General features: G+C 33.0%; 1 protein-coding gene, 1 long non-coding RNA gene and 1 other non-coding gene across 3 annotated transcripts; 1 reads left to right on the top strand and 2 right to left on the bottom strand.

The window, feature by feature from the left end:
* Positions 1–1180: 1180 nt before the first annotated feature.
* Positions 1181–2542, bottom strand: LOC147404869 (uncharacterized). Its single transcript, XM_086437923.1, has one exon. It carries the CDS (start codon positions 2540–2542, stop codon positions 1181–1183), a length of 1362 nt encoding a protein of 453 aa, XP_086294049.1.
* Positions 2040–2146, top strand: LOC147404870 (small nucleolar RNA R71). The gene has a single exon (XR_015178189.1). It is a non-coding gene; the product is annotated as a small nucleolar RNA R71 (small nucleolar RNA).
* Positions 2543–10706: 8164 nt separating the features above from the next.
* LOC147404868 (uncharacterized) lies at positions 10707–12901 on the bottom strand. The gene is made up of 3 exons (XR_015177263.1): positions 12603–12901; positions 11372–11422; positions 10707–11097 (listed from the first exon to the last, which is right to left on the bottom strand). It is a non-coding gene; the product is annotated as an uncharacterized LOC147404868 (long non-coding RNA).
* Positions 12902–14108: the final 1207 nt, after the last annotated feature.

The following is a 14108-nucleotide window of genomic DNA, read 5'->3' as shown; positions in this document are numbered from 1 at the left end:
GATGGATTTTTTACGGTCAATTTCCCACACATCAAAGATCTCTACCTTCTTCTTGATTAGGTTAAGTGGATGTTGGTGCTCAATAAAGGGCTTATGATATTCTTCCATACGGATTTTTTGTGTGCTGGTAGAAGGACAAATCCCCTTAATATCCCTTATGGACCATCCCAATGTTTTCTTATAAACTCGCAACTCCCTTAAATGGCTAGGAAGAGACTTGAGCTCTAATGATGATGATTCTTCAGTTGACAGCTTCAAATGAGAACCTAATAGGGGTACTTTTAACAATTCAATTTCTGGTTTAGAACGACAGAATTTTGGTATAGCCTCCAAGTAGTTCACCAACTCCAAACACTCCAAATCTTTTTCATTGTATGTATTAATGATTGCTAATTCAAGCTGGTTAAATGGGAGTGTTTCTTCATAGTCTTGTCGAACACATGTGTCCACTGCATCAATTCTATAATAATCTTCAGGCTCTTCAGTGGGGAACTTTATAGCTTTGAAAACATTAAATTTCACCTCTTGATCTTGAACTCTCATAGTAAGCTCCCCCTTTTGCACATCAATAAGAGTTCTGCCTGTGGCTAAGAATGGTCTACCAAGAATGATTGGAACATCCTTATCCTCCTCCATATCAAGAACAATGAAATCCATAGGAAATATAAATTTGTCAACCTTAACAAGCACATCTTCAATTTTCCCCCTTAGATTCTTTAGTGATCCATCCGCTAACTGGAGTGTCATAGTAGTAGGCCTGGCTTCTCCCAATCCCAATTTTTGAAATATAGACAATGGCATTAGATTAATACTAGTCCCCCAAATCACACAAAGCTCTACCAGAGAATTGATTATCTATAGTGCACGGTATAGTAAAACTCCCTGGATCATTAAGTTTTGTTGGAAGTTTCCTTTGAATGATAGCACTACACTCTTTGGTCAAACCTACTATTTCAAATTCACTCAATTGCCTCTTTTTAGTCAAGATGTCTTTCATAAGCTTGACATAACTTGGCATTTTCTCCAGAGCTTCAGCAAATGGGATATTAATATGCAATTTCTTGAATACATTCAAAAACTTTGCAAACTGCTCGTCATGTTGTTGTTTCATGAAATGTTGAGGAAATGGTGGGGGTAGGTTGTACAGAATAATATTTTCTAAGCCCGACTTTTTGTGCTCCTAGTTTGTTGCTTTTTTCTCTAGTTCACCATTCTTTTTAGAAATTATTTCTTTTGCCACTAAAACATCCGGTTCCTTGACAACATCATTCAGCTCTTTTCCACTCCTCAATGTGAGAGCATTGCAGTGCTCCTTACCATCTCTTTTCGGATTAGTCTCTGTATTGCTAGGCAAGGTTCCTTGAGGACGATTGTTAATTGTTGAAGCAAGCTGACCCAACTGAATTTTCATATTGCGAATAGAAGCTGATTGGCTTTGGAGTTGAGTTCTAGTCTCTGTCATGAACTGATTAGTATTGGTTCCCATCTGATGTACTAGATCTTCCAAAGAAGGCTTCTTTTCTCTAAGGAGAGCTTGAGGATGATAACCCGATTGAAACATAGGTTTTGTAGATGAAGAGGCCTCAACTTGATTGTTGTTACTCCAAGAGAAGTTCAGATGATTTTTCCAGCCCGGATTGTAGTAGTTAGAATATGGATTATTTTGTCTGTTACCAATAAAATTTAGAGACTCTGGATTATTATGGCACATATTTCCTGAATGATTGTCTCCACAAATCTCGCATGTAACAATAGGAGTTTGAATGACATGAACTCCAAATGAATCCAACTTTTTAGATAAAGATGCCACTTGAGCAATCAAAGCAGTAAAGACATCTAATTCATGCACTCCTGCTGTTCTTCTTGAATTCATCCTCTCTGTATGGTATTGGAAGTTGTTAGAGGCCATCTCTTCTAATAAATTATACCCATCCTCAAATGTCTTTGCCATAAGAGATTGACCTGCTGCAGCATCAATACTCGTTTTAATAGATCCAACCAACCCATTGTAGAAAATTTGGATGATCAACCAATCTAGTAGAGCATGATAAGGACATCTCCGAAGTAGATCTTTATACCTTTCCCAGGCTTCATAGAGAGACTCACTGTCTAACTGCACGAAAGTAGTGATATCATTCCTCAACTTTGTAGTTTTTGATGACGGAAAATATTTAGCGAGGAACTTTTTCGCCAAGTCATCCCAAGTGGTAATAGACACCCTTGGTAATGAGTTCAACCAATTTTTCGCCATATCCCTCAATAAGAATGGAAATAGTCGCAACCAGATGGCATCATCATCAACACCGTTATACTTGAAAGTAGCACATATCTCCAAAAAATTAGCTAAATGTGCATTGAGATCTTCAACATGTGAACCCCCAAACTGAGATGCTTGTACCATCTGAATAGTAGCCAGCTTGAGCTCAAAATTGTTGTTCTGTACCGCTCGATGGCGAATACTAATGTGAATCACATCCACCAATGGAACAGCATAGTCCCGCATAGACTTAGGAACCTCATTACCATTAGTTTGGTCGGCCATTGTATGGTGTTGAAAAGCTTCTCGCTTATTCTTTCTATTTTTTCGACAAGTTTTCTCAATCTCAAAATCCAAAGGAACAAGCTTTGAATTTCCCGTACTACGCATACACTAGCCAAACACCTACAAAACAAAGAAAAATGTTTGGTCTAAAATCAAATATGATTGAATTAATATTAACAAAAAGATTAATAAATTAGTCCCTGGCAGTGATGCCAAAAACTTGTGGTCTAAATTTACGCACACAATTATACGTATCGAAACAAGTAATAAAGTGATAAGAAAGTTTCGTTCCCACGGAAACTAAATACCAATCTATTGCTAATTACCAATTTATCTCACTTTAATTTTATCTAAACAAAAATAAAAAATAGGATTTAAAAATAAACAATAATGCAGAGAATAAATTTACAGATTTAAAATCAATGAGTGATGAAACCTAAGTTTATAATTTCCCCCAAACAATCCACTTGATTGAATTCTCCTTCCCTTTATGATAAATTAATCCACTATGATTGTTACCAAGAGCACTAAATTCTCTACAAGCCTCTGTCGATGGTCATGTAAAAATATATTTCTTAACTAACTCCCTATATGTCTATGAGAATTAAATCAAGAAGAATTCATTAAGAATAAGCTCTCATAAGGGATGCACATGCAACGTGAGTATATGTCTATCTCAAATTAGCATATGTTACTCTATCAAGGTCATGAACACAAAATAACTCTGTCGATATTATTAAGTTTCACCAATTCAATTCAATCAATGACCAGTTAATTAAATCGCATTAAACATTGGATAGAATAAACAATCACATGTGGGATCATAGAAGAAAGAAAGAAAACTAATCAAATATTATGAATGGGTTCTATTATAACCCTAGAATAGAAATTAGTTCATCATTGAAAATAAAATAAAATCACAAAAGTATTCAGCCATTCTTAGATTACAAAGTTAAGAGAAGAGTTAAAGTTAAGAAAGATAAAACTCAAGAGTCAATCTCCAATTCTCGTCCTCCTTCTAAATCTTTTGCCTCCAAGAAAAACCCAAAACTTCTCTTCGAATAAGGCTTAATCATTCATATTTATAGGTATGGAGTCATTAGGGTTTAAGAGTCCCAAAATCCGTCTCTAATTCGGCCCCAAAAATTAACGTGTAAAGCTGGAAACGTAAGCAGGCCATGGCCTCAAAACATGTCATGCCGCGGCTTGTATTTTAATATTTCTGTTTTGCAATTCTTAAATTCCCGCCGTGCTCTCGTTTTCTATCTAGCTGCGGCTTGAAGACTTTTTTTAGCTTGTATGCTTAGCTTCCTTTTTTCAGAGAGTGAACAATTTGGAGCCAGAATTTCTCCTAAAGTTTGGCAAATATCCCAATATTCCATATTGTTCCTAAACTGCAAAATAAGTATAAAAATCAAATAAAAACATAGAATCACATAAAAAGTATAAAACAAACTAAACTTAAATAAAAATAACTAAAAGATTCTAAAATTAACAAAATATTATATTTAAAAGTGGTTAATTCATAGGTATTAAACCCACTCATCAACTATCATATTAGTTATTGACATACCATTCCACTACTACTGCCAACAAGTGTAATTGGTGATATTTTGACCACAAGTCCTCCATTTCTCTCATATGCCTGGAAAATTGATTAGGCATAGGAAAAAGTTTTATACCATGGAAAAAAAGTAAGAAAGAAAGGATAGTAGTATCCTCTCCATATTTCTGGCCAAAAGAATTAAATAGAATATGCTACCGTATTTCAGGCCAAAAAATAAATTACATAGATTTAGATACCAATCAAACTTGCAAATTTTCATTGCAAAGCCCTTAAGATCCCAAACTGGATTGTAGAAATTCATAAGATGAAACAGGTTATAGGTTTTTCTACATGATAAGTACAATATATTCTTATATTAAAAGTCACCGAAGCCAAGTCCCATCAAATTAGGACCAGTCAGAAGGTCCAATAGAAATGGCTAATGCAAGTCAAAATAGTTTGTGCTACAATAACACAGACATTGTGCCTGCACTTAATACTACCTATAAACCAAATAGAAATTACTAAAGCAACTCAGGCTCTATATCTAATTTTCAGTATTACCAACGAAATCAAGGCTGCCCATCACATTTCAGCTAATTCAATCATACATGTAAATAAACATTAATGACAAACAACAAGTATTTTTACATAAAACATAACAGAACAATGATAGTTAACATGAGTTATTGGTGATTCTCAATCAACAATAAACACTTTCTTAGCATATACCTGAAACATTCCTTACTGACCTTAACCACTTGCTGAACATTTGGCTTATTATGCCCATATTTTCGTACAACAGAATCACCATATGCCTGAAATTGTTCAAGGACCTATAAAGATTTGCAAAGGGTGAGAAGAAGCCCACATTGAATACAACTAAGGTAGCTTTATCAATTCAAGTACCTGACGGCGTGAAAGACCAACACTGGGGGCACCATATATGAGCTATCAACATGTCCCAAAGTTGACCATGGACTTCCACAAATGTGGTTGGCTTGTTAGATGTTCCAACTAGTATTAACCAGCACCAAAAAAAGAACTGAAATCGGAAACAAGAAAGAAAGAGAACTTGATAAAAAGGACGAGTAAAAATTCCAAAGATTAAAGAAAATGACTTCTGAAGCATTCCAAGGAGTACTTTCTTTTATTTTGAAAACAATACCTTCAACCTTTGTGACCAATGTACGATGTAGATGATAATTCATTATGATGTATAAAAATAGTAAATGTGTCAGCATGATGACCTTGTCCTAGTTAGCTATCCTAATACATGATTGAAAAATATTGTAATTGTTTTCAATGATCCCATGTTTTGTGGCCTAGTCAGACAGAACAGATAAAGTGTTATTTTGGCAAAGGATCACCTTATCAATGCCAGTTATGCCTCCATTCATAGTGAATTGTACGTCTGGAAAATCACGCAAAAGGCCAAAGTAGTACTCATATCTGCATATTAAATAAAATGTCGTCAATTTCCTGAAACCAAAAATGACATTACAAAAGAGAGAATTCCATGAAAAGCTTTCGACAAAACAAAAAAAAAATGAATTATGATTACTACAAATTTAGAACCAAGGAAGTCAGCCCATGCTGAACATGAGCATGTCTTGAATCAAACAGATACCCCCGGTGAGCATTTTGAAGTTTTTCCATGGGTTACAAGAAGAGGCCTTCAATTCTTCGCATCATATTTTATGAAAAATGCTTCCATTGACCATCTTGGGCCATTTTGAAAGAGACATTTGGATTTTTGAGGAAAAAGTTCTCAAATTTTGGTCATTTCCACAACACTTCCACCATTTCCATGACAATTGTATCAACTTCCACACTAGTCAAAATATTTTTGTAGGAAATGTTTCTCTCTAGGATGATCAAAATAAACACCAAAATCCTAATTAGCACACTCCTACCCACTCTCTTTGGACACCCAAATATTCTGTCAAATACTTTACTCCAAAGAACATTTGGTTCCTCCACAACCACTTCTCCAAGAGAGCTCCATTCATCTTCAAGAATTGTCTCAATCCCTACCACCCAATATCCTTGGGTTTGCTTAGAGCTTCCCAATATGCTAAACAGTACTTAACTTGTCATCTTCACTCCTCCATAAAAACTTCTCAATGAGCTCTTCCCCCTCTTTGCCACATAAAAAATTCTAATTTTTTCTTTCAAGATTGTTATTGTAGTTAACAATATCATGTAAAGTCTTACAAACCATCACACTAACAATTGGACTCCCTACCTACAAAATAGAATACAAAGGACTTCCTAGATTTGTCATCCACTCATATAAGCATATAGAAGGTTGGAACTAGAAAAATTGATTTCATAAACTTATGGTAAACTTTTTACCTAAACAAGCAAAAAAAGAAATCTTGAGGTGTCGCACTAGAAATCGGTGTTAAGAGTCCAACATATATTAGGTACTCCATGTAAATTCGATAAGATATTTAATATTCCCTACTGGTTTTTACCCAAATATGAAGATCAGATGCTATATTGATGATAAGACATACATTACCCATTAAGATTTTAGTTGCATACTTATCTTCTCAATGATCCAATAGTTAGAAACACTGGTCCTAGTCTCAAACAATAGTTAGACATACATTACCCCTATGGATCCTAGTATCAAATTAATCAAGAACACTGGTCGTGCTAAAACTCAATTAGAATATGCCAGTGTTATTAGGAGTCTTATGTATGCTATGCATTGCACAAGACCTGACATTGCACACGTAGTAGATGTGTTATGTCATTTCACTAGTAATCCAAGTACCGAGCATTGGAATGATGTGTCTAAAGTTTTAAGGTACTTGAAGGGGACTTTAGACTATAGACTACATTATCAAGGATATCCAAATGTACTTGAAGGGTACAGTGATGCAAGTTGGAATAATGTCGAGTCAAATTCAAAGTCTACAACTGGTTGGATCTTTACGTTAGGTGGAGCTACTATTTCTTAGGCATCTAAGAAGCAGACTTGTATTTCGAACTCTACCATGATATCAGAAATGATAGCATTGGCAGATTCATGTAAAGAGGCAGAGTGGCTTAGAAATCTATTAATGGATATACCATTATGGAACAAGCCCACTCCAGCTATAATGAACAATTGTGATAGCCAGGAAACATTGTACAAAGTTAAAAGTAAAGCGTACAATGAAAAATCAAAGCACATAAGCCTAAGACAAAATTTTGTGAGATAATTACTCAAAAACGGAGTAATTACAGTCGATTATGTGAAATCCATTAGGAATTTTGCGGATCCTTTAACTAAAGGATTTCCAAGAGATATGATATTTAAAACTTCTAAATAAATGGGGCTAAGGTCTATAAAATAAATCAATCACCTTTGATAGGAACCTAACCTTTGTCTTGAAATAGACAGACAAGGTTCAATGGGTACAAACAAGTCAAATAAGTGGTTTAACAGGATACTAGAACTAATTTACCCCACTTTCTAAATCTAGTGTTGGTTTCTACAAGATAAAAGATGGATGCAAATTCTTAATAAGTTCTAAAATTGTAAGTAGTGACTCACAGAATCACTTCAAGTGAACTTACCTATATGAGTAAGGAAATCAAGTCGTTTCCTATGAAAACTAGATCGTTTCTAAAAGTACTTATAAAAATAGGATATAGCGCATGGCCATTAATGTGCAAAACAAATAGAACACTCAACCTCATGGAGAAAAGTATGTGTGAAGAATCCGGCTCATTTCTAAGGGTCCTTAGTTTAAGATACGTTCACCACAACACTTGACAAAACTTTGGTTGTTTATACTAAGTGAATGTTCAAATCCAAAAAATAACTCTCATCTATGTACTAATCTCTACGATGATGTCAATTTTTGTAAACTAATGTATTTGTTTAATCGTTTTTTAGTTGTAAGAACTACGAAAGTTTGATCCCTAATTGGGTACGTAGGCAGCTACTTGAAGTGGTACAGCTGTTTTAATATTATATATATACCCTCTTTTTATTTGTTGACTTAAATTACGAAAAAAATCCTCGCCTCATTCATATTTTTGTTTGGTGTCATTTGTATTGGGTTAGATTTGAGAAGATGGAGAAGACGAAGTTCAAGTTGTTGTTAGTATTGGGAAGATTAAAAAGAAGAGAAGGATTTGGTTGGATTTTGATTTATTTCTAAGGTTAAAATGGTAAATACATATGTAAAACAAAAAAGGTATTTTCGATAAAAAAATTTATATTTTACTATTTTTACCGTTTTGATAAAAAATATTAATTCCGAAAACGGTAAATTATCATTTTCAGAATTAATTACTACAATTTACCGTTTTGATAATTAATTATGAAAACAGTACCGTTTGGATAAATTTCTCTTTAATTAAAGCCAGACAACCAATCAAGATAAAAGGGAGTGGTCTCTCATAGATTAATTAAATATCAGTATTATACACAGTCCACCACCAATTCACCAATAATCTCTAAATTAAAATCATGGTACCAAGGATCTCTAAAAAGAAAAACATTATTCAATATTTTATTTTAATATAATAAAAAATCTAATTAAAAAAATAGTAAATAATTAAGTGAAAATATATTTTTCAAATTCAAAAATACAACAAAAAAATTTTTAAATTTGATATTTTCTAATTTTATTTACCAAAGTTATTCTTTTATTTTAATAGACAAGAGGTTTCATTAAAAAATTGTTAATTTGCTATGATCTAATGTCTTACAAAAACCTAATCAAAATATGTCTTATTAATAACATTGTCACACAGAAAATAAATGTTGGGAATTAAAAAATACGGACTAAAAAAGATTAGATAAAGTAAAAGATCAATTAATTAGGGAGTTTATATAAAATATATATAATAGATAAGATCTCCCAAATCTCATATTCACAAAAATTCTTAGTTTTCAAAAAAAAAAATATATTCTATAGATATTATTCTCTCTTACACGTTAGCTCCATTTCCTTAAAAAAAAAAAGACTTGTCATAATCTGACTATATAACGTGGCAAACTCAATTGACTACTCGTGACAAGTTTGAGAATGATAGATCTGTGCTCCTCGGTATACCCAACTTCCTGGGGATACACTTTTTTATGGGGAAGTTTCAATTGTGTATATCGAGGAGCACAGTTATACTATCCCCAAACTTGTCACCTCAGAATAATCTATTGGTGTGCCATGTGTGATAGTCAGATTATTACGATTCTTAAAAAAACCAAAAAATTTGATGGTTTCTAAATATTTAAAACAGCCATTTAAACTTAAAATTAAAAAATAACACAAAATCCATCCCCTTTGGAGATTTTCAAAGAAAATGGTTAGTTTCCGATACATAAAACAATTCTATTTCCAAACTTGGTGAAAAAGAGAAAAATAAATATAAAGAAATCAAACCCTTTACCCTTGGACTCTAAAAGTTTTAGAATAAATATGAAAAACACAAATCTTCATTTATCACTTTTTCTAACTCATAATTTATCATTCGATTTTTTACAAACAATTGAAAAAATTAACAAAAGATTGTATTGATTTGCTGGATCGAACCACAAAGAGGGTATTCTTATCTAGGTAAATTTTGTATTTATTTTAATTAAAAATAGTTTTAATTGTAACATCTTGTCTATTAAAATAAAATATATCAATTTTAAATATAATTTTACTTAATTATTTACTATTTAAAAAAAAATTCTTTATTGTAATTAGAATTTTTTTTTGTATATTAAAAAAGATATTGAATAATGTTTTTCATTTTACCGATCCTAGGTACCATGATTTTATTCTTGAGATTATTGGTGAATTGGTGGTGGACGAGGTATAATACTGATATTCAATCAATCTATGCAACAAAGAATAAAGTTTCACTTATTCTCTCGTTTTTAAGATGCCAGGTTCTATTGTTCTTGAAGGTTTGCATTTTAGTTTAATTTTATTTTGTCATTCATTATAAATATAATTATTTTATTTGTAAGCTTTTTTTTTAATTATAAGTATGTCTACTTGAAAATAAAAATCTCTATATTTAAAAAACAATTGAATATAAAAACTTAATTAATAATTTGGCATCTCAAAAAAAAAGAAAAATTAATATAAATATTATATTTTATAGTAATATATTAAATATAAATAAGGCCTCATTTTGAAGTTTCGCTATAGGCCTTGTATTGAGCTGGCCCAATTGTGTTACTTGTATCTTGAGAAATAGATTTGTGACTTTTCAAACTCAGGTTAGGCTTTGTCGTTATCAAAATGTATCGAGCTGAGTTTGGTATGAGATTTTAATCGATCGAACTGTTAATATCAGGAATTGTAACCTTTAGAGTGTCGTATAGGATACGATAGAAAGTCACAGTTCAATTTGTAGGTAGGCTCTCTTCTCATCCCGAGTACTAGTTAGAAAATTTGGGTTTCTTTGTAGAGAGACTTATAGCTCACTTTGTCCAACTATGTTTTCAAAGAAATACTAGATACTTTATAGAGAGTCTTTAGGCTTGTTTGCACTACATAAGAATGTATTACATTCTTGTGAATTACTAATTACTGTTACCAATCCATCATCACAGGATAAGTTCACTACCTCCACCAATTGAAAACAAAAAATGGGCCATGATGCAAAACTTCTCTTCCCCTTAATAGTTTGGATCTGGAAAAAGGGTATGGCACTGTGGTTCCCTTCCAAAATCAAAATCATTGCAAATACAAAATGCAATCTTCTTAATACCAACCATTGTCATGTTGAGATGGTAAAAAAGAGTATAGAATAGTCGCATGGAATGACTTGAGGGCCAAAATATGAAATTTCATGACGCCCCAAAGTATCAAATATTGCCACTAAAAGAGCCAAAATGATTCTCAAGTTTTTGTTATGTACTCTGTTTTTCCAAATATATATCCTAATAATACTGTAAAACAGAACGTACACGTAGAAGGCCACTAACAATCAGTGGTTTGTATACATTGAGTTCAAAATGACCATTTGATCCACCAACTGTAATGGCCACATGGTTCCCCATAACCTGCAAGGTTGTAACACATTGATTAGTAGAACTCAGCAAACAAATTTTTTTAACCATATAAAATTTTACCAACTGAAAACTCTTCTTTTATCTAGCAATAAGCGTGCTTGTAAATTCTGTGACCATGTCTGAGATTTGTGAAAAGTATTATTACAGAAAAAAAAAAATTTGATGAGTATTACAATTTTCTAATGTTTATGAAACTGTTTGTTGATGATACGACCAAATATTTACGTTATATAACATGAACAAGGACGTATAGACTACACATTACCTGAGCACAAACCATCGTGAGGGCCTCACACTGAGTAGTGTAAACCTTGCCCTGAAACATAATAAAAGTTAAGCTAAATAATAAAAAGTAAATGAAAACTAAGTGCTAACTTTACAATTACAAGTTTTAAGAATTTTTCTTTTCTTGTTTTATCTTTTAGCAATAGAAACAGAAAATAAATAAGAATTACAAGTTGAGAAAAGGACTGTACAGGCATAATACTGCTGCCCGGTTCATTTTCAGGCTTATTAGGGTATAAAAGTACGATAGAAAGTACAAAAATTAAACAACACAGCCCTGCCAATTTAGAATATCAGTTAATACAAAACTTCTACACCAATAAACAAGCTTTGGATAAGCACAACAGATTGACAGGGCTGTCCAATAAAAAGTTGGGAAAACCCAACCACATCATGCCTCAATCATAACAGAACCAGCAATAGACCATTAATCTCATTGACCGACTCCATGTAGCTATTACGAGGAAAAATAAATCAAAAGGAAAAACGGGATAAACAGTTAGCTCCCCTTCCACACAAATACAGAATGCAATATGCTTTCCATGATGATATGACTTTAGATAAGAGTTGAATGGAAAAATAGGATTAATGTATCATCAGATAAGCGGTGAAGGTGTTAAGGAAAAATAAAATAAAATAAATTTACACAATTACCACAACAAAATGCAGAAGAATACAACATTTTGAAAGGGAAAATGCACACCTCAGGGGCCATCTAGAGTGCTGTCCCTTTTTAAGACTTCACATCATTGAACTTAGTTGCTGTGAGAAGGTGCATGACTAGCTTGGTGCATGATTTAAAGCTCAATGCGAGAACCTGGCATGGGTCCCATGCCAAAATTACCATGTGGCACATTCAGGCCAACTGGTACCATGGATAAATGCCTCACCTCTCAGTGGGCCTACACAAAATCAGCCTGATTGGTGATTTCAATATGTTGATTCGTATACCAAAAACGCATGGTCAAATCAAATGACTGAAGACCACCTACAAGAATGATAAAATTCAAGGGCTAGAAATCACCATTTAGGCCATTTTTTGTTGTCTAGGGTCATCAAAGGGTAAACCCAATATCCATCTAGTAAGTTGGGCACAAAAAAGTGTTTGCCATGGCATTAAGGGATGCAAGTGTCAAACTTATGACACGGACATTCATATAAAAGTTGAACTCCCAATCATGTCTGACTAGTTGAGAATCTCATCTACTCACCATTTTGTTGAGAAAGTTAGGCCTCCAATTGTCTAGTGCTGGCTTCCATTGAATTACTGCAGTAATCTTCCCCTTTTCTCCACACAATATGTAACTCGTCACAACATAGATATGTAGTTCAACTATTTTTCTGGCTACTTTCCTTCAAGCTAACAAATTCAGACCACCAAACGTATAAGCAAGCTCTCTAAATGCACAAAAAAACAAAATAGTTTCAAATGGACAAAGACTTCAGCTAGAGATGCATGAACATATATTTAGAATATATACACATTATTAATGAACCTGGCATAATACTGCTGCCAGGTTCATTTTATATTAAAATAGTGCGAATAGAACACAAAAAATAATTGGCCCACTTTAGTGAATTGTATAAATTAAAATTGTAGGAATTTTTTTTTTTTTACTTTTTAGATTACAGTATTTAGGTTCAAAGAAAAACAAAAATGAATTGTATTCAGACCATCAAAAATGAATTGTATGTTTGGGTCAAGTTAATCTCCATTGTAAATAGAACACTTGATATCTAAAATGATCTTTACCTTAATTATCTTCGAACATCAAATGTTGATGGAAGGTGAATCTAAGATCGTCTCCTGTCACTATGCAAAGTGAGGGAACCAGATACCAAGGAAATTGGAAGATGCCTCTTCACAAATGGATGGTCCAAGAGCCATACATGCTTGCATTCAAATAAAGCAAAAAATGCTAACCTTAACAAATACAACGAAATAAAAATAGGAATCCGCCATTTAATCTAACATTTCAACTTCATTCAAGGTATAGTACTCAAATTTATTACCCATTTTTGTTCTGTTTTTAGGGGTACAATTTCATATTTAGAACAATTATGTACCTTGGGTTTCTTATCGTCGGGATCTGGAATGAATTCTACTTCATCCCAATCCTCTGGCTGTAATAGAGAACTTTGTTCATATTGAAATCTAGGAACATGCATACTAGAGAAAAAGAAAAAAAAAGGATAATCCAGAATTTCAATTTGTAACCTTCTTGACATTGGGATCTAGCAGAATTTCATATTGAAATCTAGCAGCATGTTCTTGGCACCCGTAAAAAAAAAACTCAACCCACATGTATATCTATTCCAAAAATTCGAATTTTTTTTAGATGTTTGGGATTGTAACTTAATAGTTCAGTACTAAAGAAGTCAGGAAAGAGGTCCAATCATGACCTATAGGTTTTCTACTGTATAATCTTGAACACCTAGATATGTGTGAATTTATAGGTACAACAATTTCTCATTCAACAATAACAGAATAGACAACATTTCTTTTGTTCTCTACCTCTACAAACTAATCCAAAGAGGATCAGTTTGTGGGTTAATTTCATTGATTATGGGTTTGAGAGTTGTCTAATGTTTCAACAGTTACGATCTTTCACAAATAACAATTGATGATAGGCTTCGATGATATTGGAGTAAAGTCTGATCTAAAAACACTGTCGTTAGCCTAAAAATGCTGGTAAAAACCATCGCCATTAGTTCCT

This window comes from Akebia trifoliata, chromosome 4, assembly GCF_017979445.1.
Source record: "Akebia trifoliata isolate Shusen 1 chromosome 4, ASM1797944v1, whole genome shotgun sequence".
Taxonomy (NCBI): Eukaryota; Viridiplantae; Streptophyta; class Magnoliopsida; order Ranunculales; family Lardizabalaceae; genus Akebia; species Akebia trifoliata.
Note: the sequence above shows the minus strand (reverse complement) of the source record. Positions and strands in the feature narration are given on the sequence as shown.